Source organism: Myxocyprinus asiaticus, chromosome 28 (assembly GCF_019703515.2).
Source record: "Myxocyprinus asiaticus isolate MX2 ecotype Aquarium Trade chromosome 28, UBuf_Myxa_2, whole genome shotgun sequence".
NCBI classification, from domain to species: Eukaryota; Metazoa; Chordata; class Actinopteri; order Cypriniformes; family Catostomidae; genus Myxocyprinus; species Myxocyprinus asiaticus.
The window spans coordinates 37380082-37407327 of NC_059371.1; the positions used below are offsets into that span (position 1 = coordinate 37380082).

A 27246-nucleotide genomic window follows, 5' to 3' on the forward strand; every position below is an offset into this window, starting at 1 on the left:
GTTGTTGACCATCTTAAAATGGTCGGCTATAGCTTACTGAATCTGTATCCAAGCCTAGCATTATTTATACATTTTCATAGAAACTTGCACCCATAGGTTAACTACTGTTTTTTCTGATGTTTATTTCAATGGTTATCGTTTCTTACCTTCATAATCATTGATGTAACTTCATACATTTTAAACCCTTTTTCCCATCAACTCTTCAGTGCCAAAGAGGTGGCTTGGATGATGCGATTTACATAGTGGTGATCTTTATGCCATTTTCACCAGTCTCTGGACTGGTGAAACCGGAAGAGGCTATGCTCACACTCACTAAACCGCAAATCAAACATGGCCATCAAGTACAACTAGCCAATTTGACTTTGACTTTTTAAGATTTAAAAATTCCCTGATATTTCCAGGATTTCTATGACCGTGAAAACCCAGTCTAAAGGTTATACTCCACTCTCAAGGCCATGAATCAATCGCCCTCTTACAGCGATCTACAAACCAATGAAACAGGCCGGTTTGGTAGTTTTGTCATTGACCTGGTTTCTGTTCCCATTACAGTGTTATCTAAAGCACTGAATGGGTCAACAGAGATGTGCTGCCAACGATGGTATTACTGGGGCAGTGGCCCATATGTGCAGGTGCACACCATGTATTATCTCATGAACATCGCAATTTCAAATCAACATGGATTCGATTTCCAAAATCCACAGAAAAAAAAAAAAGATGTAGTCCAAATTACAAGAAGATATAATACACGTCCATCCGGCAATCCGTTCCATAGTAAGTGGATGCTTTTGTTTTCATATTCCTTAATGTTCATAAGATTTCAGTCTTGTTGCTGATTGTCTTACATGTCCTGAATGGTTTTGATGCTATACGTTCGTCTCAAGACCATTCATGTCGACAGCACAATGGTCCTTGTCTCTGTGTTTGAGGTGGCGAGGAGGTACAGGGGGCTTTTTCTGCTCTGGAGGTGGCGGACGTACACCTTCTTCCAGCTGCATGAGGCGGGCCACATCTGGAGGGATATGCTCAGGTTTGCCCCCTGGCGGAGGAGACTGGAAACTACCATTGCTCTGTTGACAGTTAGGCAAGGTCTGATTGTTCATGGGTTTCGTTTCACAAATGAGAGGAACCTACAGAGATATGAGATATCAGGGTAATTGAAAGGTAGTTATTTATGGTTACTAACTCTAAGTCTAACTCAAAAGCTCTATATAACTTCAATAGTGTCACAGTAAATTTGGAGTTTATATAGTAGTAAATTAAATAGATAACTGAGGAAGTTCTGGTTCAGTGTTCCTAGTAAAACACACACATTACAATTGGGAATAAACATAAATAATCCACAATATTTCTCTTTCAAAACAGTTTTGTGCCAACTCTGTTATATTCTAAATGTTTTGGGGCTGAAGCTGTAATAATGAAAATGTCTACTAATGGTCTTAACTAGCATATATCATTGAACAACACCACATCGTTCGGTCAGTATTCCTGTGCTCTTTGCCAAGAACAATATTTGTTTCTCTTCTTTTTTTTCTTTTCTGAAACATGTTATCATCTTCTCTTTTTCTCATAACAGAGTTGAACTATTGATCTATCTATGGTCTAAACACCAAAGTGTTCACTTAAAAACGTAATATTGTTTAACTGAGATACATTCAGCCTTACTATTTTTTGACAGAGATGTTAGAAAATATATCAGAGTATGATTTGAAGGCACCCTCTCTAACAAATGCTATACTCCTCTTTTCACATTATTATTAAGACCTTGTCCTAATTACTGGTGTGAGCAGTGCAAAGTTTTTGTGCTTTATATAGTGTGCTTACGGTAATATCATATAGGAATTCCCAAATTCTTTACAATTGATGAAGTACAATTTCCTACATGACTTGCGTTTCTTGCATAGCTGAATTTCAAACATCACGAGTAAACACGCTACTAAGATGGACCAGTGGCGGTTCTTGAGAGGGGGGCCCCCCACTCACAGACGATGTAACAGTCGCACCCCCCACCCCCAGGTTGGATAACACTCGCTGGAGTGTTATCCTGGCACCACATGGACAAGTTCTTGAAAAGGAAAACTATCAACCATGGTTATGTGGGATAGTGGTGTGCCGTGGTTTTTATATTCATAAAAATTGTGCCGTTGCAGAAAAAAGGTTAGGAAACACTGTGCTATATATGTCATATGCACAAAGGGAGTAGGCATGGCCATTAAGTTTTGGTATTTTCGTACAAGCATGTGCTAAGTCTTGCCGCAATTGGGTTTAGTGAAATTGAGCCTGCAAAGTGCTAATAGGCTAATAGGCAGGCTTGCAATTGCACGTAGAGCTCTTAAAATAGGGCCCACTGACACATAAATCATGGCTAGTATTAACAGTGATAGTATCTGCCTTCCAGGTTAGATTGTCGATCGAGGGATTGTCGTTGTTTGTTGCACAGCCTTCACTTCTACCAGTCAATTTTGTTTACAAAAAATTTTTAACACTAAAAAAACACAATAATAATGGTGCCATGCGGACATCTCTTATTCATTTTCACAAAAGTAGAACAAAAATATGTTTGTTTATTATGAAAGACTTGTAACATGCTGATTAATGAAACTAAATTTTGACAGAAAAAACGTTATTTTCTCACGTTTACTTGTCCTGACGCAAACCTGGCTTAGCTGAACCATCTGAATCACACATCAGACAGATAAAGATAGTTTCACTTTGCTTCATTTTTGTTTTCTGTAGTGTGTTTAAGCGAAAGATGCCAGTATCTGTAGCATTGTCTCCGCTACTGTTGTTAAAATAACCGGACCTGCAACTACGTACAGCAAATTAGACTTTATGCGGTGCCTCTATAGCAGGGAGAGAGGCAACGCGTGGAGAGCAGGAATAAAAGTGCGTTCAGCACTAGGGAATAATCGCGTAGTGCTGGAAACGATTTATTCACGCTCTAGAGAGAAATATTTATTTCTGCTTAGCGTGCGTATACAAGTATGCTTACACAATCACTTAGCCAGGTGTCAGATAAAATTTAGATCTCAGTCCGGATTGAATTGTCTTTTGGTCCAGATCCGAATACGGCCACAGTTTGTACACATACACCCACAGATAGCCCAAACACTCCCACCCCTGCCCACTTGCACTGGCATGAAAATTGCCATTGTGCACGGTCACAAAAATAGACCCATAGTGTGACAACATACCCCAATGGCTAATCCCAAAAGGTAAATATATTTTTCTTGGGCAATAACAGTGGAAGTGCTTAATGGCTTTTTGAAACCTTTTTGAAACTATTGACTTTCAATAATAACCCTAACCTGAGAAATATAAACTAGAGTAAAAAGTGTGACAACTAACCCCCAGTCTCCCCCATGTCTCCCTTGATAATTTAACGATTTTTTTTATTTTATTTTTTTTATGCATATGCTGTTATTAGTTTTTAAGTGGGTGTTTTGCAGTTGCTGGAGACCAGGTCAACAGAGATGGCAATGATGGAGCTCATTGTAATATGAGGAGCTGCATTGGGGAATGAAGTTTGACCCATGCTCTGCTGGGACACATCATCTTTTATATTTTATTATGTTTTATATTTTATTTATGATTTTCCATTAATGAAAATAAAGAACCAATTATTGTGTCAACTTAAATGTTTTATGGTGGTGGGAATGGGCATATGCTGCATAGGCTGGTGTCATTCTGCACACCTGGCCTGCATTCAATCAAATCACTAACTTGTAAGGGTTAATTGGGTGGGATAAAGTTTAACCAATGAAATGACTTTTGAGGATGGTCAATGTCTTCAGTGGCTCAATAGCTTTTTGGTTTAGGGGTGGCTTAATTTTCAAAGCAATCAATCCACTGTGAACAGAGTGGAACAAAGGATGCAGCTCAAATGACACTTTTAAGTCTAAAAAGGTCCCCTGACAAACACCTTCAGAGGATTATTTGCCATGGCAACAAACCACTTTACAAGGAACACCTGTACACCTACTTATTTATGCGATTATCTAATCAGCCAATCGTGTGGCAGTGGTTCAATGCATAAAAACATGCAGATATGGGTCAGGAACTTCAATTAATGTTCACATCAACCATCAGAATGGGGAAAAATTTGATCTCAGTGATTTTGACCATGGCATGATTGTTGGTGCAAGACGGGCTGGTTTGAATATTTCTTTAACTGATGATCTCCTGGGATTTTCATACACAACAGTTTCTAGAATTTACTCAGAATGGTGCCAAAAACATCCAGTAAGTGGCAGTTCTGTGGATGGAAACGCCTTGTTGAAGAGAGAGGTCAATGGAGAATGGCCAAACTTGTTCGAGCTGACAGAAAGGCTACAGTAACTCGGATAACCCAAAATGGTATCCCTATATATATATATATTTGATCGAATACACATACAGCAAACTGACAGATAACTCACCCCATCTCCCTCTTTGATGAAGTCTTTTCTGCAGATATGAGCCATGATTCCTGTAGCCAGAGCATCTCCCATCACATTGACCATGGTGCGAAATCTGTCTCTAAAAAGAGGAAAGCCAGACCTGATGTTAAACTCTAACTTAATCATTTCACCAAAGATGAAATTAAACACTCTGGTAGTTAAAAAAAAAAATTGCTCTTAGACATTTTGTGTGGACATTTTCATAGAAATTCTATGCAGCTTTGAGCATTTTGTTGTCCTCATTAAAATGAAAAATACATAGAATGTGTCAATACTTACAAGGCCCAATCGACAGCGATAATGAGAGTGATGTCATCAGTAGGCAGGCCGACAGATGTCAACACTATTACCATGGTGACCAAGCCAGCCTGTGGGATTCCGGCAGCACCAATGCTTGCTGCTGTCGCTGTAATACTGGAATACAAGATAAACAAATAATTAACCAGCAAACAAAACATTATGAAGGACAAACTTCAGTTGGAACATCTAGAGACTATTGCACCTTGTAAAAAATCTAATATTCTAATTACTCAAAATCCAAATTTTTTCAGTTGTTGGAATGAAACTATACATTGACAGCTCTTCTTCATCGCTGCCCAAACTTACCAAACTTGAGTACAGCAAAACGTTTGAAGTTGTTGTTAATTTTTGTCTCCAATTTTTGTATTGTCCAATGAGACAAGTGCTTCAACATTGTGGTTGGATAGTATGAAATTATACATTTGTATCTGAATTTGACTCAGCATGTTCAGCACGGTACCCTCTTTTGATCAAGAATCAAATTTGGGTTCTTTACTTTGGCTATATGGTTCTTTGAGTTGGCTATATGATTGTTTTGGTTGGCTATATTGTTCTTTGAGATGGCTATATAGTTCTTTGGTTCTTTGAGTTGGCTATATTTTATTTTGAGATTGCTATTTGCTTCTTTATTGCTATGTGCTTCTTTGTGTTAGCTATAAATGGCTCTTTGGGTTGGCTGTTTACGGTTCTTTGAGTTAGCCGTATGTTGTTTTTCGAGTTGGCTATATGGTTCTTTGAGATGGCTATATGGTTCTTTGTCCTTTGAGATGGCAGTGTGGTTCTTTGAGTTGGCTATATGGTTCTTTGGTACTTTGTGATAGCTAAATAGTTCTTTGGGTTGGCTATATGGTTGTTTGGTTCTTTGAATTGGCTATTTGGTTTCTGAACTGGTCATATGGTTCTTTAAGTTGACCATGTAGTTCTTTGTGTTGGCTACGCTTCTTTGGTTGTTTCAGATGGCTGTATGTTTTTTTTTTTTTTTTTTTTTTAGTTCTTTGAGATGGCTGTATGGTTCTTTGGTTCTTTAAAATTGCTGTATGCTTCTTTGAATTTGCAGTATGGTTCTTTGTGTTAGCTATAAATGTTTCTTTGAGTTGGCTGCATGTGGTTCGAGTTGGCTATATGGTTCCTTGGCCATGTTCACACAGCCAGTTTGGGACTGACAACAGTATTTACTTACAGGTGTGAGTCTTGAAATGACCTGTTCACACAAAAGTTTACAGTAGTGGTCTGTATGAACAAACAACCAAAGTCACAACCGTATTCTTACAGTTGTAACCATGTGACGGTGACCAAAGTAAATATAAAAGAAGGCAACATCCATAACACTGGCATGTCTTATCAGTTGACGGCACATTATTAAAGTCCAATTGAGACTCGAGTTAATCCATAAGATCATAATTAACAATAGCAGCTTTGAATGCTTTTAACTGAGTGCAGAGTGCAACATTTGTATCACATGGCTCGTGCCCGTAAGCAACTGGTGGAAGACAGCAGCTGAATCTTCGGATGACACACAGCTCATATCAGTGTCACCGTGAGTTAACGAAACTCCACATGAAACACAAGACACACACGTGTCCAGTGCATCATGGATCGCTCACATTATATTATACAGTGACTAACAACTAGTTGTCCAGTACGGTTCCATTCACACAGCACAGATTTTCAGAAAATGCTGCTGTGAATTTGCAGGTGTCAGTTCGGTTTTAGAATGCGGTTATCACTCATAAATAACCGACCTGTGTGTGAATGTAACTGTATTAAGCACTCAAAACAAGACTGACAACCATATTCTGCTACTGTGTGAGTCTGCTTTATGGTTCTTTGAGTGGGCTATATGGATCTTTGAGTTGGCCATGTGGTTCATTGAGTTGAATATGCTTCTTTGGTTCTTTGAGATGGCTATATGTTTTTTTCGAGTTGACTATATGATTTTTGAGTTGGCTGTATGGCTCTTTGAGATGGGTATATGTTTGACTTTTTGACAACTTCTTGATGTTTCATTATAAGGACTTCAGATCAGTGTGTTGGTCTCTGGTTCTTTAAAGCTTCAATATCTTGATGGTTTACTAAAGAACTAGAGTTTATAAAGTTTAGAAACTTACAAAGGTTTCACGATATCACACTTTAAACTCCTTTGCAACTAGTTGGATCTTTTTACATTTTAAGAGTTTTAGCAGGAGCTCATCCTCATGTTGTGATGATCGGAACAGCCTCAGCCGTAGACAGCACACAAGTGCATACTACAAAGTTGACTACTGTTAGTGTACATCACAGGCTAATGCGCTGACCTAACGATTGTGCGAATGAGAATTTAGATAAAGAAATAGAGGACTGTAAAATAATGAAATAGAAAGGGATAGAGACAGAGAGAGAGGCAGTGTTGTCCGCAGTTTCGTGCAGTGTTGTGTCGTGCAGAGTGATGGTGATTTACCCCTGTCACATGGCTGTCTTACCAGAGGATTATTGTACAGTTTTTCACTTGTTCCCCTCCATCCCCCATCCATCGTCCATGCCTCTGTCTCTGATCTCTCTCTTTCACATTGCTCCGTCACTGCTGTCATTTAATTTAACCTTTCTGCTAATTCACTCTTTCCCTTCAAAACAAACAGTAGCCCATTTATCATAAAGGTAATATGTCTTTATCATAAAGGTAACACGCTTCATGGCCAAAAGTTTGTGGACACATCTTTTTAATTAGCAGTTTGGCTATGCCCCTTAATTTAAGCGAAGGCAGATCATTATAAGATAACACTGTTGATCATTTTGTGCTCTTATCTTTGTGGCAAAAGTTTGTTGAGGCCCTTTCTACTCCAGTATCGGGTTGCGCGGTTTACCGGTACTAACGAAGTATCGCCATGCCAGAAAAATGTAAATGGTACGGTATCATCTTGTTGCTAATTTCGGTACCATATTACAGTATGCTGTCATTAGCAAAATGTTATGAGATGTGACAGATTTGAGATGAAATCAATGACAATTTGCAAATAAAATAAAAAACATCTGGATATGCTTAAATGAAAGCTCTATTCACCTGAATGCGTGAAATTGAAGACAGAAAAAAAATATTACTGTATAAAAATGTAATATTCAAAAAGTAGCAATAATACCCATAATAACAATTACATAATATTAAATGGTTGTTTTATTATTATTATTTTATTATTAATCTTATTATTATTTGTAAGCAATATCACAAATGCAAGTGTTTTATCAGCATGATGTGATTCAGCCATAGCAGCCTTGTGCCACAGGTAATCAGATTTTTTTTTCATTAATGTTTTCATTAATACTGTGCAGCTCTGTTGTGCAGCAATATTTATTATTAGAGTTTTATTTGATTAAATCTGTATGTATCAATTTAATTAAACACCATTTGATCATAACATTTAATTAAAACATTTAACATGGAAAAATTAAAAATTAAACGGAAAACATATAATTTGTATCTGTGAGACTTTATGCAGTTCTTTTAATCAAGTCGTTTTCTGTGTAATTTCATAAAAAATCTGAAGCTTTTTATTTGTTGATTATAGTATCGATTAACTATCGATACTGAGGTACCAGGGCTGGAATCGTACCGAAGCCAAAATTTTGCAATCGGAGCAACCATACTCCAGCATGACAATGTCCCTGTGGACAAAGCAAGGGCCATAAAAAATTATTTACTGAGGCTGTTGTGACTGGTCTACTCAAAGCTCAGACCTGAACCCCTTATGAGCACATTTGGGATAAACTGGAACACCAACAGTGAGCCACACCCTATCGCCCAACATCGGTGTATGGTTTCATTAATGCTCTTGTGTCTGAAAATGACAACAAATCCCTGCAGCCATGTTCTAACATCTAGTGGAAAGCTGAACCATAACAGTAGAAGCTGTTACAGCAGAAAAGGGATGACCAGCTTTAAATGAATTCAAATGGTTTTTACATTAAATGCTCAACGAGCATTTATGGGTGTGGTGTTTGGGTGTTCACAAACCTTTGGCCACATAATGTAAAATTGTTTTTATAATTATTACATTTTGTTCCCTGAGGTTCAGTTTTATTTTTAATTTTTCTCACTAAACAATGAATTAGTTTTCCACTTAGTTACAGTTCATTTTGATAGTACATCAGCCCTTTTAACTCAAAAGATTAAGGAACATTTTATTCCTCATGATACAACCCCTTTAAAAGACCCGTTATTTCTCTGAAAAAAGCCATACTGTCTTTTATTCCTCCTCATGAATTTAAACTGTGCGCAAGGGTTTCTGTACATTGATTTATATTTGTCTCTGAACAAGCACAGATTCAGTCTTTATAAAAGTACCTGATATGAATGACATGTCCTCAAGGCAGCTGTAAACCTTCTTAAACTGTGAATGGGTGACACGAATGTTTATCTAATCCTGTGAGTGCGTATACATGCATGTCTGTGTACTTAACGTATTTGTGTTGGCATATGCGTAAGAGTTTGTCTTTGTTTAGATGCTCGTTCTGTATTTGATTTTGTATGTGTGTGTGATTATACTGTTATATAATCTTATGTACTGTATGTGTAATTGATATGTGTATTTGGGAAAATATGTTATATGATTGTATTATAGGTTATGTTAAATGAAAACTTATAACTTGTTATATTTTTAGTATTTTTAAATAGACTGTATGTTGCATCTTTGTACATATTTGTGACAAATATTTTTATATGTTTATCAGTTAAAACCATACATGAACATACATTTTATATACTGTATGTGTTTTACACGTATTGCCATATATCAAATTCCTGTTTTTTCTCATCTATATACACACACAGACTATTACCAATATTGTGTGTTCTGTGTGTATATATATATATATATATATTTTCATTCATTAATAATACGTTGTGCTATGCTAAGGCTTCATTTCCACAGAACGTCACAGATACAATAATGGAGGGCTTTCAACATCTGCTCACAAAAAAAGGATACCCTTGTATATTCCAAACTTATGTTAAACTTTCACTTTTCTTACCTGATTGTGATGATTTGGCCGAAGTCAAGCTCATAGTTGTTGACCTGGGCAATAAAAATGGCTGCGACAGCCTCGTAGAGAGCAGTGCCGTCCATGTTGATGGTGGCCCCTACAGGCAGCACGAAACGAATGATCCGCCGGTCGATGTGATTGTTCTCCAGCAGGCACTTGAAGGTGATAGGCAGTGTGGCTGAACTGCAAATGATAAAGGAATTAAATGTTAAAACTCAACCCAGTGCTGATTTGGAAATATACGCACAGCTTAAAAGGGCATTTAATTAGCCCTATTCTACACGTTAGTAGCATTTTATTTCTTTCCTTGAGGTCTACTTATAATGCAAGTCAAGAGAGAATAAGATTTGCGTGCAACAAAAGGGAAGATTTTCAGTTAAAAATGTCTATATTGGTCTGTTCCTTACACAAAACTGTCATATGGCTTCATAAGATTTGGAATATAGCCCCAAGTCATAAAGACTTCATTTACGATACTTTTATGGTGCTATTTTGTGTCCTTTCTGGAGCTTGACAGTCTTTGTTCACTACATGCTTTCATTGTAAATGGAAAAAGCAGTGTAAACTAGGGCTGCACGATACTGGAATCTTATGGGCTTGCAATAACGGAATGATTTTAGTACTTTTAAAATAATGTCTATGGTGATGCCCTAACCTAACTCTAACGCTGATATCAGAGAATAGAATGGGTGCACAATTGTCACTTGGTATGCGTGTATGAAGTGTGCATAGCCACCGATCCTCTGAGCACTCTGGGGATTCAAGCACCCAAGGAAAAGTACGAGATATTCCACATTCATTTTCTCCATTAACAGATTGGGCAAATACAAGAGAGATGACACATTACAGTAAGTTCTCCTATATCTTTCAACATACCCTCTGATGTTCATTCATGTTTTTTTTTGTTTTGTTCTATAAGTCAGAGGGAGAGAGTGTGTTGTGCCCCCGGTTACTTTGAATGGATGTCTACCATGATCTTTCCCACACGGCATTAAAGAGCATCAACACAAAATGTATTGTTTGGATCTTGCAATAAAACTGACATAATTTGAAAGCTAAGGCTAAAATCATGTTTCTCCAAAAACTTCTGACTCAAATGATGGAGCGTGTCACATTTGTGGATATGTAGCTAATGGTAAAACAGTACATATAGTATTAAATCCAGTCTAGGACTTTATATTCAATGTGGAACAAAAGACATGTTTGTGATCTCTGGGTTAGACAGTCCATTTTTTTACAATAAACTTCAGGATATTTTGGCATGGGGGTTTCGATGTTCCACGTGTTCTGATGATGTCATAATAGTATTATCGCATAACGCAATATTCAACAACTTACTGCATATAGATTTTTTTCTCCGTATCGTGCAGCCCTAGTAAGAACGTTCTTCAAAATGTCTGTTTTTGTGTTCCACGGAAGAATAAAAGTCATTCAGGTTTGAAAAGACTTGAGGGTGAGTAAATGATAACAGAATGATGATGTTTGGGTAAACTAACCCTAACCACTCAACAACCAAAAAAGATTTTATGTGCAATTCACTATCATTCGATACAATTACTGCAAGAAAGAAAATCTTTAAAGCTATGAATAAATTACAGATGAGTGGCACACATGCTGTGCAGCTATATGTTGAAGTGAAGTTATAATATCACAACATGTCACTTATATGTGAACCACAGCAGAAACATTTGTACAAAAGGGTCACAGTACTTACGCTATTACATTTGTTAAAAAATGCACTCAGTAATTTTTTCTTGATTATTTTTTTTCACCCCTAAATAAATGTATTGTAATATTGAAATATATTTATACATTCATTAACATTCACATAAGATAAAGACTCCAGGCATATTAGTACCCTTATAAAATCTCTTTTATTCTACATGTAGAAGGTCCCCTTATGGGGGCTGCCATGTTGGAATCACATGACCAGCTGAATACTAATTACCTTATCTCAGTAACCGACCATTTATTGGACACTTTAACTCTTGAATTCAATTACTCATGGCTGACTGTAAATAATGAATCTCGCTTTTCATTCTCCGAATTAATTTTTTGCTGAACGCATTACAAGAAATCAATATAATGAAGCTGAATTTATTCCCAGCACAGTTGTGCAAGTGTTTTCTACATTTTTTTTTTTTTCACATAGTCATGATCCATTCAGTTCAATAATGCAGCAAATATGATTGTACGTTCTCCTTACCTCATATTAATTGAATTATTGACAATTATGTCTGGAGAATAATCTACTGGGCTTCAAACCATATGCATAAAGCTAAAACAATATGACATAATATAGATAATCATATATAGTAAGTATTTTTGAGTTTCAGGTGCTTCCTTATTTAATGTCAAATTACCACTTACTATAACTTAAATGATATTCAGCAGATTGAATATGTATGCACCAACATGATCACACAGGAAGTCGGCATTCTGTATCCAAAAATTCCAGTACCCTAGGATCGGAGACAGTATGCAGACTTACTGACATGCGACATTTCCCACCTGATATTTTTGCATTGGTTTCAGTGAGTTTATGATTAAATGTCAGGAATTGTGAAAAACTGAGTTTAAATGTATTTGGCTAAGGTGTATGTAAACTTCTGGCTTCAACTGTACTTTTAAACCGGTTGGAGTATATGGTGGGTATTCAGGGTCTGGCTCTGCAGTGGTTTGCCTCCTATCTGAAAGAGAGGACTTCCTCCATAAATATAGGTAATTTTCCCTCTACAACAGCCCCCCAATCTTGCGGTGTGCCCCAGGGTTCTATTCTGGGACCATTATTGTTCACTTTCTATATGCTTCCCCTGCACTCCATTGTTCAAAATATAATGTCTCCTATCATTGACTCACAATGTTATTTACCAGTTATGCCTGATAGCAGCTGCTCTGTTGATTCTATTCATTTGTGTTTTGAGGAAATTATAGGCTGGATGGTGAATAATTTTTTCAATTAAATGAAAGCAAAACTGAAGTATTGATTTTAGGCTCTGCCAGGATTTCATCTGTCATTGAAGCCCAGTTAGGTCTGCTTTCCTCCAATGTACACATGCATGTGAAAAATCTTGGGGTTATTTTTGACAAATCATTACTGTTTGACAAACAGATTAGTGCTGTTTCTAAGGGAAGTTTCTTTCAATTTAGGTCTATTGCTAAATTAAATTATTTTATTTCTGGTAAAGACCTTGAAACTGAGATCCATACTCTTATTACTTCACAGCTGGATTATTGTAACTCTCTGTATGCTGGTCTGCCTCAGTCTGCTTTCTCGTTTACAGATGGTTCAAAATGCCGCAGCCCAATTTTTAACTGGGACTAAAAAACAGAGATCTCATTACCCCTGAATTGGTATGTGTACAAGGCCCTGTCTGGTCTTGCTCCTTAATATATCACTGATTTTCTGCATCCATATTCGCCTCCTAGAATGCTTGAATCTTGTAAGCAACTTCTTTTATCATTTCCCAGCTGTCGGTGCAAGTCTAAGGGAGACTGAGCTATCTCTGTTGTCACACCCAAACTCTGGAACAGTCTCCCTTTACACGTAAGGTCCGCTACATCTTTAGCCATTTTTTTAATCTTTTCTTAAAACCTATTTTTACTTATTGAAGGTCATAGTTACATGTTGTTTATTGGTTTAGTTTTGTTTGTTTATATATTGTTTTATTATTTTTATATATTTGTGTACTCTATTACACTTTTTTATCTAATTGTACAGCACTTTGGTTCAACTTTTGTTGTTTTTAAATGTGCTTTATAAATAAAGTTGACATGACTTGCAAATGTCACAGAATCTTTCTCATCCATCCTTTTCACACTCTCCTGCAAGAGAGTTCTGTGTACCATTACTGCCGCAGCATGCTTGAACCTCTCTTCTCATTCTTCCATTTCCCATGCACTCTCCTGCAGAATAGCTCTATCTCACTACTAATGCTGCCACAACAAATCTGGCACCTATCTTTTCTCATACGCTGTCCCGCAGGTGAGTTCTGTCCACCACTGCCACCACGCTACGCTGGAATTTCTCTTCTCATCCATTCCTTCGCATGCCCTTTCCCGCTGGAAAACCCTATCTACCTACTTCTACCACGGCAACATCTCTTCCATCTTTTCTCATATGCTGTCCCACAGGAGAGTCTTGTCTATGACTGCTGCTGCAGTTAACCTTCTCCTTTCTTTTTATGCTCTCTCTCACCAGCAGCGAGCCTTATTTACCTGTGATTATCTCTCACCATCTTTTCTTTCTCTCACAGGTGAGCTTAATCTCCCATCACCTCTGCAATCTTCGGCTGTTGCTGCAACCATTGATACCCATTCTAAACTAAAGGTGCAAACTTTACACATTTTCTTATTAACCCAACCAGCCGAGACACCAGTGCACCTTTATTTTGGGGGAAAAATCTGTCCTCTTACCATTAACTGGCATTGAGGACATCATTCCTCCCATAAGCAAACTCGTTTTGTTTCAGAAATATTCACATGGCTTTGCTGTCGCCGAACACAACTGTTCGGTGGGAACCTGGAGCCCAAGTCAAGTCTCGCGCTCAAGACCCTACGTTATAGAAAGCAATCCAACTACTTTAACAATTTGCCATTATCTCAGGATTATACGAGCACGCAAACTCATGAATTTGAGTTCTAAAAGAAAGTTCAGGAGGAGTACGTTAATCTAATCTCGCAATCGCCACTAGACTATATAAACGCTCGCATACCTCTCTTCAGCAACAGTTCTTATGACAATTCTTAAAATCACAAATGTGATTTTACCATTATTATTATTTTTATAGAACAGAACAGGGCAGAATTCCCAGAATATGAATTCTTGAAGTTTTATTGTGTGTTTGTGTGTATGATTTTGTACCTGGATGATGTGGCCAGAGAGATGAGCAGGGCCTGCAGGATTCCTCTGATGTAGACGATGGGACTCTTCTTGGTGATAAAGAAGTACATGCTGGGCAGGATGAAGAGGCCATGTAGAATGAGGCCCATCACCACAGTGATGGCATAAAAGCCCAGCTTCTTCCCCATCGCTGACGGGTCGCTCATCTCCAGAATCTTCCCGGCAACCAGGAACACGATACCAAATGGGAAATACCTGCAGAGAAACAAGAAATTCATAGAACCGTCAGCCTTCAGGGTGAAAATCTGCAGTTACCTTCTTTAAATCTCACAAGTTAACAACAATTAAACAAATTTAGAGGGCAGAGCTAAACAGCTTGGTTCACAACCAGAGTTCTGCTGTCACCATTAACTTATTAACTTACAATGTTGTCCATAGAAAGGGGACAGGTCATTTAAAGAGACTGTAGATAATGTTTTGATCATTTTATCATGTAAATTATCAAACATAATGTTTCTAATCATTCTTTTATTAACACTATTATTATTGTAACTTTAAAAAACAAAGCAAAAACAAAATACATTTTGAATAATAATCTCACCAGATAACTATAGCGACAATTTTCAGCACAGCTTCATTGAGACTCTGGCAAAAGTTCACCAGAGCGCTGCCATTTGGACCCATTCTGCCCAACATTATGCCTGATGTGAATGAGCAGTGATGTACAAAAGTAAGAAATTACATTATATTAATGACATTATCATTTATACAGTAAATATTGTCAGACCTAATGAATATTCATAACTACTGTATTATCGATAGCACTTTCTGTGAAGCCTGTATACACACAATGCACTATAAATGTATGTACATTATTATGAGTTGATTCCAGTTGAGTTTGGTTTTAGCATGTTGAGGCCACATCCACACTGATATACATTTTCAGTTGAAAAACTTTTTTCGATTTTGCCACATTTATACCTCTCATCTTCTTTGGGACAGCGTTTTCTTCCACCAGAAATAGAGTTTTGGTAACGCTTTTTAGTGCTACAAACTTTGGCGTAAGGAAACTGAAAAAAAAAAATTCAACCAAAAACGCATTAGGGTTGCCAACTGTTCCGTATTAGCCAGGACGTTCCATATTGTTGCCCATACGGGACACTTCTTGTCCCGTATATCATAGTTCAAATTGCTCAAAACTTCCCTTATTTGAGTGATGAAAAGTTGGCAACCCAAGACATAGCCTAAGTAAACAACACGGTTCTGTAATAAAATACAGAATGCCTTTATAATGCCTTTAAAGAGTATAATGCACAATAACACACGACATTAGGTGTTAATCAAGTGTAATGCATTAAGGCTTAAAGGTATATCCCATACCAGTGGCGACCCATGCATTTTAAGTCTAGGCCTTCAGTGTGATTCATGCCATTAAGAAAACACAGTTTCACAATTAACAAGACACCCTATGGATATCATACATTATGTAGCAGCCACTTAATATCATATTGACATTTTAAAATTACGTCCATTCACGAAAGCCAAAATTTGAAAAGATGCTGAATGCTCAAACCAGCCTAATTTTAACTGCAGCATGACTGTTTTGTGAAATATATTATTAAATAAGAGTTGGATACGTCTCCCGAACTGACATTCAAAAAATATAATTTTACATATGAATCTACCAAGGTGTTCTATAATACCTGGGAAAAGCTATCTTATAATATTTGTAATTTAAATGTTGCTTGCAATACATTTTATTTTGTGTCAGGGTACTTGATTACTTTTCAAAACTTGAAAAGACACTGAATGCTCAAGCAGACTAATTTACACGTAGAAAACTCCTGATGTTGCTATAACAATGCAAAAAGCACTTACTAATTTACTTGTAGTGAAAATCAGTCCTCCTTTCCTGTTTAATAAATTAATCAAGCACATGATTATGCAGAACATCTCAGGTTTTTAAATCCATAAGGATCTCTTTCTCAATGGCGATAGCAGCAGTGACAGCCAACTCTGTCAGCTAGGTCTTGTCTTGCCCTCTTCGCTTTCGAATTACATCCATCACTCGTTGCGTGATTGCGTCACTCGAGGCCAGCTAGAAGGCCTTTACTGGGATATATCCTTAAGACCACACCCACCAAGAACAAATAACACACTTTGCTTGTAAGTGTCAAGGAATGAATTCTGATTGAATCAATTTTTGTTTTCCCCTATTAAGTTGTAGATGATTTAGGAGTGGAAAGTGATTGAAAATAAATTGGCAAAAAGGTGATGAGAATGTAAGGATGAAAATGTAATTTTTTATTAGGCATGTTAGGCCAGCAGAGAAGGCTTTGCTGGCCCAGAGAATTTGCCACTGTCCCATACATTCTTCAGGTAGGATTTGCAACTTTCCCCCTTTAAATAAGGGATGATTGAGCATTTTGAGTGTTTAAGAAATATTCCGGGTTCAATAAGCTAAATCGACAGCATTTGTGGCATAATATTGATTACCACAAAAATTAATTTTGATTTGCCCCTCCTTTTCTTTAAAAAAAGCAAAAATCGAGGTGACACTGAGACACTTACAATGGAAGTGAATGGGGCAAATTTTTTCTTATGTTAAAATACTCACTTTTCCAGAAGTATAGCTGCAAGACATAAACAATATGCATGATTTTAGTGTGATAAATTCACTTACTAACCTTGTGTAAAGTTATAGCTAATTTTACAACTTCATTGACATGACGATGTAGTCAACAAACACTAAAACCCTAAAATGACTGTAAAAATGGTGTTTTAAACAACTTTACAGCTCAAATTATACATGAGTTTTAACAGAAGAATTAATGTAATTAATGTCTTTAAATCCTCCAAAAATTGGCTACATTCACGTCCATCGTAACCTCAATTATTGCTTTTTTTAACGTTTATGGCAATCGACATTATGCCACAAATGCTGTCGATTGAGTTTATCTTGTATTGAACCCAGAGTATTCCTTTAATACAGGAATATGGGACAGCTGGCAAACATATTTTGAGGGATACAGCAATCCCAGAATGCATGAGTCGAGAAAAATACTGATTATATGATGAATTTGTTTATTTGAATTTTTACCAATATTTTATTACAGAACTGTGTTGTTTACTTAGGCTATGTCTTGGGTTGCCAAATTTTCATCACTCAAATAAGGGAAGTTTTGAGCAATTTGAACTGTGATATACAGGACAAGAAGCGTCCCGTATGGGCAACAATATGGAACGTCCTGGCTAATACGGAACAGTTGGCAACCCTGATATGTTTTTGGTTGAATTTTTTTTTCAGTTTCCTTATGCCAAAGTTTGCAGCACTAAAAAGCGTTACCAAAACTCTCTATTTTTGTTGGAAGAAAACGCTGTCCCAAAGAAGATGAGAGGTAAAATGTGGCAAAATCGATGCAAAAATTTATTTTTCAACTGAAAACATATATCAGTGTGGATGTGGCCTCAACATGCTAAAACCAAACTCAACTGGAATCAACTCATAATAACGTACATTACAAGGCATTATGGGATGCATTATAATGCAAGTAAAATTCCTTGACAATGCTCTCTGCATTCAGGCTTCACAGAAAGTATTACAATATTTTATCCATGGTATTTTTAGAGTACAGTGGTGTAAATAGGTATAAATATTGTAATGGGAACTCCTCTATGTGACAGTATTCTCACCCATGGTGGCTGAGAAAATGACGATGCCTAGCACATTCATGCCCTCACTGGTGCCAGGAAGAGTTCGGAATACAACGTCAGGAGGCGGAGTCAAATCCAACTGAAAGTTCTGAATATCCGTCCCATTATCATCCTGAATGCCGTAGATAAGAGCGCGGCGAGTGGTGGTCTCCGTCAGACCGGTGGCCACTGTCGTCTTCGGGCTCTTCATTATGGGCACACTATTGGTACGATACTGACAAGATAAGAGAGAAATTAATCTCTTTTTATTAGATTTCAGTGTAATTTAGTTGACTGTCAGATGTAGACAAGCTCACTTAAGTGACTGGAACAAAAAAGCTCCCCAAATGCTTTAAGTCATAATCTCGCCTACCATTTTTTGGTTTGTTACTCAAACAAAACTATCATATGGGATAAGAAGACTTAAAACATAGCAGAATAGCCATATTGGCTGCTTTTGTGGAGTTTTGTTGTTGTTGTTGTTGTGGTACTGACTAGAAAAGTTGATGGACGTGATGCTACCGAGTGATTTGCAAAGCCAATTACAGACTATAGTTTTAGACCTGCCAAAACCTGTCTTCACAAAAACAACATTCACTAGGGGAAGACTTATTTGCATAATGTGAAAAAAAAAAAAAAAAGAAGCCTTCTGACAACCACACGTCTGCACAGAAACAAACCTGCCAAAATTTTCTATTCATATTTTCAAGTGCACACGCAAGAATTACAAAAATGTTTTTGAGCACTACATTTTTAATTTTTTATTAAGCCTATTTATAATACAATGGCTCATTTCAGATGTTAAAAGACATTTAAATCAATTGTAGTTCATGTTTTGTACGCACATTATTTTGATAAACAATATCCCAGTACGTTCTCATATTGGTTAAAAAAAAATCCCTTATAAACACAATAGTAAATATAAAAACATCAGATGTTACCAAATCTCATATAAGACTACATTAATGAACATAACTCACAATAGTTGGTTGCCATATCTCAGACCTTAATTTAAGAATTGAATGACCAGCACTTTAGAAGATTATTTTTCTATAATTGCACCGCTAAAGTAGTTACAGGTTCTTTTGGACGGTTCACATAAACGATTCACTTGAGCCCCACGCAGTCTTAAGTAGACCTTGCCTTCTTTTTTTTTTTAAGCAAAACATTTAGTTAGTTGCTGCTGTTTATCACTATATGTCAGCTATGTAAAATTGAGTGCTTTCTAGTTTTATTAGCATATTTTAAGTATAAATTTATGTCCAGTTTAATGTTGTCACTCTATTTGTTTAACCCTGACAACAATTAACCATGGTTTAATAAAGTAAAATTTCAGTAACCATGATTGTAATAACCATGGTTGATTTTGTGGTTACTATGTTTTTACTACAAATACCATGGTTAAACTATGTAGTAAAACTATGATTAATATTCTTAGAGAATGTCACCTTAATTAAATATACAATATCAGGTAATATTATTGAATAAATACTTTTAATTGCACAATTAAATAATATCTAATTGTTATATCTAAACAAAAATGTCTTCTTTATATACATTGCATTTAGTTAGCTATTTTTTGTTAGTAGCTTGCAGTGTAGCTAACTCTTTTTTTTTTTTTTTTTTTTTTTTAATAAGAGTAGCTTGACTGGAATTTAAATACTTTAAATTGTGAATAGCTCATAGCTTGGAAAGCTACAGTTTCAAAGCAGTTGCCCCAACACTGCTCCAATTCTGTAGATTGCAAGAAGAGTAACTGATAATTCATAGTTCATTGCAGAGTCTTACCTGTTGAAATGTGGCTTGAACAAGGTTAGCTGGAAACATGTTTCTGTTTGGGGACATAAACATATAACAGTGAGATACAGTATGTGAATGTACATTGAATTCTGGAACCATTTCAATACATTTCATCGAAAATATAAAATCTATGTAACTTCAATTTTAAAGAAATTGTCCTTGCTAGTTTTGTAGTCAAGTGGCCAAAACAAAGATTGAAGGCCAAACAAATAAACTACTCGATATTTTACTGACCTTTATATTTTAAGGTCAGTGTTTATTTTGATTTTATGCATTGGTTTGTTTGGAATACAACAATGGCAATTAGTGGTGCACTGATCAGGAAATTTGAGGCAGATACCGATTTTTTTTTAAAGTGCCCTTAGCCACACTTTTGCAAGTTATACTCTACAGTTATGTTTATGCCCCACACAGTAAAATTACATTAACTGTAAATTGCTATCATTTATTTGTATTGAAAACAATTATGAATAGTTCTGTTGTCAATATCAAAGGTCATTGTGACATACTGGCAACCAGTAAAAACCATGATGAGGGCATCACACACAGAAGAGATACGTTCAAAAATAATTAAGTTGTCTATTAATAGCTCCAAAATTGCTCCTATGAGGAATCATTAGTATTTATGATCTGTCAGCCTCCTTTGGCGTTTTGTTGCAATACAAATCGCCAATTATTAAGCAAATGCATGAAGACACGGTGCCATTATTTAAGGTTAAACAGTTATATCTGTTATTAGTGGCATTGCGAACAACTGTCTGATTTAAATTGGGATCCTCAATTAAATTGGAATCCTCACAGAATAGCGCTGAGATGAGTGACTGATGAGATATTGAGAGCACCCGGAGAGCACGCTTGTTTGATTGACACCGAGAGCACTCATGTTGAAGGGAGTGAAGCTTAAAGTGCTCAGCTCGCTCAAACAGTCTCTATCACTCCACACACCATCTGATTTTTGTATTTGCATGTTTATTTGTTGTTTAATTCATTTTTATGCCAGTTTGCAGTCTCACTATCCTCTCTGTGCTCCATGTGCAGTGAGTCAGAATAACTATATTGACTCTAGAAAAAGAACAGCTTAATATTCATACACGCGTTATTCTTACACATTTTTAAACAAACCGGCATGTTCATCTAAATTACAGTATGTCTGATAGCTTAAATTCGTGAATGCTTAGAATTGCCACCACCTCAACCTCCAGTGGCCACACTGTATGCTTCAAGGGCTGAGCAAGCGCTCATTCATTAGAGTAGCAGTGTATGCATGCTGCAAAAAAGATGGGCCCTGTATGGAAGGCCAAATTATCTTTTAATGTTCCCAGCGTTACTCGTTATAATAGCATTTTTACTAGTAAGAATTCCAATTAGAGAGCTCTACAATTGAATTATTACTAGTTAAATTTCCAATTAGAGAGCTCTCTAATTTAATATTTACTTGTTATATGTTTCCACTGACTACCATTCATTTTTAATTACAGAGCTCTCTTACTGAATTGAGTTTACTAGTAAAAATTCCAGTTAGAGAGCTCTCTAATTGAATTGTTACTAGTAAAACAAAAATGCATATTTAATTGCAGAGCTCTTTAATTGAATTACAGAGCTCCGCAACTACATTCTTACTAGTAAGTATGTGATTGTAGAACTCTTTAATTGCAATTCTTACTAGTAAGAATCGAATTGCAGTGTTCTTTAATTGGAATTGTTACTAGTAACAATGTCATTACAGAGCTCTGTAATTATAATTCTTACTAATAAAAAATAAATGATTGATCTCTTTAATTTGAGTTTTTACTAGTGAAATGCAATTGCAGAGCTCTGTAATTAAGTTGTACTCTTACTAGTAGAAAAGCAAATAGATACCTCTGTAATTGGAATTCGTAATAGTAGAAAATATATTGTAGAGCACTTTAATTGAAATATTACTAGTACAAATACAGTTACAACGAGTAACGCTGGATGCATTAAAAGCTAAATCGGCATGCCATATGTGTTTCCGTCACAACATTTAAAGAAATAATTTGATGAGATGTCTTCGAATAAGTGTTGATCATACCACCAATTACATTTTTTTTTTATATCTTGAAATATGTGGTGAAGTACAATGGCAAACTCATAGATGGAAGGTGAACCAACTGCAGGGTAAAACTGACATGCCTTAAATATTTTTCTTTTAAAAGACACATTTGACATATAATTTCTGCCATATAGACCCATACATTTTATACAAAATATCTTTAAGTTGGAGGTCAAACTACCTACTGTGTAATGTTCCCAATCCATACCCCTGCTGGAAAAAAAAGTAACAGCTTAAACGGTTTGCTGGTCCAAGCTGGAGCTCAGCAGGTTTAGCTGGTCTATTGACCTGACCAGCAAAAAAGTGCCCAAAACCCTTCTAAAACCTGCAAACAGACAAACTAAAACTAGCAAACCAGTTTAGGCAAGGGCAAAACAATACTTTAAACAAATAATGTGTTATTTGCATTTACATGGATGACCAAATAGCAGTACTCACATCGTACTGACAACTGACAAAATGTGTGATTCCATATGCACATCAGGGTTCCCACAGTCATGGAAAACCTTGAAATATCAGCAAATCATTTATTTTGAGTTTATTCTTTTGAGTTCTTTGGTCGAAATGGTTCACAAACCCGTCCGAATGATTAATTGGTGAATCAGTCTAAATCAAAATAAATCAATAAAAAAATAGTTTTCAGAAAACACATATGACTTCATGGAGAATTTATTGACATTTCTTAGTCAAAAACACACAAAATACAAGGCTCGGGGCAAAAATGCCACAGAAAGTGACAAAAATGCTCCCAAAATTCATAATGTGGGGGCAAAAAATGCCCCAGTGATGAACTATTCTGTGATTTATTTGTAACATCCGATAAATTTCTCAATTTTGCATTCTAGGCGTAGCGATAGATTATTGCATTAAGTGTAAAATATAATTACTCAAATAGATAAATGATGTTAATAAATTGGTTAAAGTGAAGTATTTAACATTATTTGTATGCCCTCATAAAAGTAAAAAATGCCCCTGAAAATCAAATAATTTATTGCCCCTTAATCAAAAAGTTAATTTCTGACACTGCTATGGGCAAACTGCTTTAAAAATCTCAACAAACTTGCTGTTTCCAAATGCTTAGGTGGTTTTATTTTATACTATTATTATTATTATTTAATTGTTACAGTATACAATATATATATATATATATATATATATATATATATATATATATATATATATATATATATATATATATATATATATATTATTATTATTATTATTATTATTATTATTGTTTTTTTTTTCAGTTTTTTTTTTTTTTTCAGTTTTTTTTAAAGAGGAATGATAACAAACTCAGTTAGCCAATGAAAAGTAGACGTGTGATTGGCAGTATTATATTATTCTAGTGTATGAAAGGATATCAAAACACATCAAAACACCTTCTATTAATGGAAAAACATAAACACAAAGCATGAGGGCCATTGGAACTGTTCCTGATGTGCACTCATTCAGCAGCATACACCACAAAACTATTCACCTGAAAATATTGCTGCATGTTTTAAATCTGGGACGATTTCCCGCAGGCCCGGTATGGAGAAGAATGTTGTAATAATTTAATGTGATGCAATGTGGCATTAATGTGGATCTGCATGAATAAAGTTGGCTCTGCTCATCTGGTCTTTTCATGTTGAGGTATAAATCAATGGCTTTTGTGCCACAATAACAGCTGAAGCCAATGATTCTTTTTTTTTTTTTTTTTTGATACTCAGAAAAGCAAACTTTAATGGAATTTAAATGAAAAGCTTAAACCGAGCTCTCACTTTTACACAACAGTGGGCCAACTGTCAGCATACCACACATCTGAAAATAACGAAACTAACCCAGATTAGAGGCCTGTTCCACAGAGCTAGTTGAACAAAAGCAGACTTTAAAAAGATTTAACCGTCCGATCTGAACATTTGAGAAAGCGCACAAATACAGTATCCTTGCATACGAATTTTGCGGATCTTCTTCAGTTTGTCTGATTTCAACATGCAGAGACACAGATGACAAGCGCACACTCAGCTAAAACAGGTTCTTTACTAAAATAATGAATAATTCTGCTTGAAATGTTGCGCTTGTGGGTTTTCCAGTTACGCTACCAAGAGGATGACAGACAAATTTTCGAGCTCCCGATGGTTTAGTGTAATAACCCCCAAAAAAACGTAGTTTTTGAACCCCAGTGAATATTCTGTGTAATAATGGAGAAAGGGGTTACTACTAGAAGTAGGACAACGATGAACATGATAGAAAATGACCCTGAAGTGAGGCAAGAAAGCCGAAGTAACTCTCCGAGTTCATCTCCACATGGTGAAGATAGCTCCGAAGTTAGCCTGCGATGTATTCTCAACTAACTCCGGGAGTTCAGAAAGGACAATAAGGTACAGCTTTCCGACATTAAACAAGAACTGAAGTGAAAAAATGACAGACTGGATGAGGCAGAGGTGAGAATTGAGGAAACGGAGACCACACTTCAAGCATTATCAACTTTAATCAAGCAGCTAACACAGCACCAGGCTAATCTGGAAGCCAGGCTGATAGATCAGGAGGCCGTGCGCGCAGAGACAATTTAATAATTTATGGAATACCCGAAGATAAAGAAGGCACTGATATGGTTAGCTTTCTGGATAACTTGTTGAAAAGTGCACTGGACTTTCCCCGTGACAGAGAGCTCGGAATTGAGCAAGCACACCGAGCACTAGTCCCGAAGCCCAACAATCCGCAGGCAAAGCCACGGTCTATAGTGGTCAAGTTCGGGAGCTACCAGACAAAAAATTAGGTGCTCAGGAGAGCCTGGCAGAAAAAATATGTGTTTTGTAATGATGCCCGCTTCTACGTTGACCATGGCTTCCCTCCAGAAGTGCTTAAGAAACGTGGGGAATATGCCAAAGCCAAGAAAGTGTTAAAAGAGAAACAAATAAAGTTCCAGACACCGTATCCGTTAAGGATGCATGTCTTCTACGATGACGGCACCCGGCTATACCAGGATGCTACGGAGGCAATGAGAGACATGGCTTCATGAGGATTTTCAATTACTGTGATGAAATGCTCCACTGCTACAGATCAAGAGGAGATCGGGCTCCTATCTACTTGGCAGGTAGCAAGGAGACGGCACGACCACAGTGGAGATAAGGAATCCGGCACAGCGGACGGCTGCACACAACCCAAGAAACCGCCCCACTCTCAATATAAAGAAAAACTCCAGAAATTCAGAAAATGAAGTCTGATGTTTTTTGGAAATGCAGATACGTTTTATTTGATTCCCCCTGCTATGCCCTCTTTTGGTTATTTGGCCAGGGGATTGCCATGCAGCTTTAAACAGTGATGTGTAAATCCTACAGTTCTATTCTCTATTTAACTGAAGGACTCGGGACTTGTTAATTGGCGAGTTGTCCACGATTTGTTTTATTTTCACTAAACTATTTACAACTTTATTCGGACTAGCATGCTACGATACTACCATATCGTAGGGCCCCACTTCCGTTACAATGTGGGACTTTCCCTTACGGAGGCTTTGACTTTACAAAGCCCTGCAAGGCTCTTTTGAAATGAGCCTCAACACCGGAAATGACTGTTCCTATTTGTTACGGTGGTGTTTTGTTTAAAATTGTTTTAGCTTGGTTCTCGTTCAATGTTTGTTACTTGGGAAAGGTACTCTTAGTGTACAAATGTAATACCAGTAGAGACATCGGGAGAAGTTCCAATCGTATTAACTTATGTAAAAGTCTATGAATAAGCACATCCTTAAAGTTATTACATTCAATGTGAATGGGATTTTTAACCCAGTTAAGAGAAGTCAAACACTGTCAAAAATGAAAAGGGAAAATGCACAGATTGTGCTCCTACAAGAGACACATCTCACTCCATCAGAACATGAAAAACTAAAGAGAATGGGATTTTCAAAGGTGTATTATTCATCTTATAAGTCAGGCCATAGAAGAGGTGTAGCAATTTTAATATCACAAAAAGTATCATATGAACAACTTTCAGAGGCCTCAGACAAGGAAGGGAGATCTCAGAGTCTCAGAGAAAATAGATGACACTGCCATAACACTATGTAACTTTTATAGTGCTCAAGGCAAATAAGTATCCCAGCCTGGATGGCTTTCCATCAGAGTGGTATAAGACGTTTCGTCCTGAATTGATACCAAGCCTCCTTCGGGCCTGCAATACATTGTGAATGGAGGCTAAAATGCCTCCATCATGGAGCGAGGCAGTGATCTCAGTTATCCCAAAAGAGGGAAAAGACAAATTAGAATGCAGTTCATATAGACCAATTTCAGTGCTGAATGTTGATTACAAATTATACGCAGCCATCCTTGGCAAAAGATTGGAAAGGATTCTCCCCCAGCTTATACATAACAATCAGACTGGGTTTATTTCTCAAAGACAAACTCACGACAACATTAGATGGTCACTGCACATATTAAATCATATCCAACAGGACAAACTTGAAGCCCTTATAATTAGTTTGGATACAGAGAAGGCTTTTGACTCTGTGAGTTGGCCTTTCTTATATAAAGTTCTTGAAAGATTTGGCATGCACAAAATTTTTATTAGGGGCATCCGTACGCTATATAATAAACCATCAGCCCAGATAAAAATAAATGGGTACCTCTCGGACACCATTATCTTAGAACGTGGATCAAGACAGGGGTGTCCGATTTCACCGTTACTCTTTGCACTTTATATAGAGCCTCTCGCACAGTGGATAAGGCAGTCTGAAAGCATCAAAGGCATTTGCATAAGTGGAGAAGACCACAAATTGGCATTGTATACTGATGATATTTTGATTTATTTAAGTAAACCCACTAGCCCATTTCCTGAATTAATGAACCTTCTAGAAACATTCGGTAGATATGCAGGATACAAACTAAACATACAAAAAACGCAAATTTTGACTTTTAATTATACACCGTCAAAACACATTAGAGAGAAATTCTACCTTAATTGGGATCAGAACTCACTGAAATATTTAGGAATACATCCACCGAAAGAAATCCCAACATTGGCAGAGATAAATTTTGACCCCCTCTTAACAAAAATTAAAGGTGACATACACAGATGGAATTCCATCTCTTTCCTTAGCCTCAGTCATAGAATTG

The 27246-nt window shown here is 36.6% G+C and overlaps 1 protein-coding gene across 2 annotated transcripts in view; it reads right to left on the reverse strand.

The window, feature by feature from the left end:
• Positions 1–863: 863 nt before the first annotated feature.
• The window catches only part of LOC127418781 (excitatory amino acid transporter 5-like), a 65970-nt gene continuing 39587 nt past the window's right edge, over positions 864–27246 (reverse strand). The window contains exons 4-12 of one of the 2 annotated variants that reach the window (XM_051659600.1): positions 20074–20116; positions 18286–18520; positions 15194–15293; positions 14614–14847; positions 9738–9932; positions 4716–4850; positions 4416–4515; positions 3300–3305; positions 864–1127 (exon numbers count right to left, since the gene is read on the reverse strand). In XM_051659600.1, the coding sequence (XP_051515560.1) occupies positions 864–1127; positions 3300–3305; positions 4416–4515; positions 4716–4850; positions 9738–9932; positions 14614–14847; positions 15194–15293; positions 18286–18520; positions 20074–20116 (1312 nt within the window). The remainder of the gene's footprint in view (positions 1128–3299; positions 3306–4415; positions 4516–4715; positions 4851–9737; positions 9933–14613; positions 14848–15193; positions 15294–18285; positions 18521–20073; positions 20117–27246) is intronic. The other variant, XM_051659599.1, reaches the window with a different exon arrangement.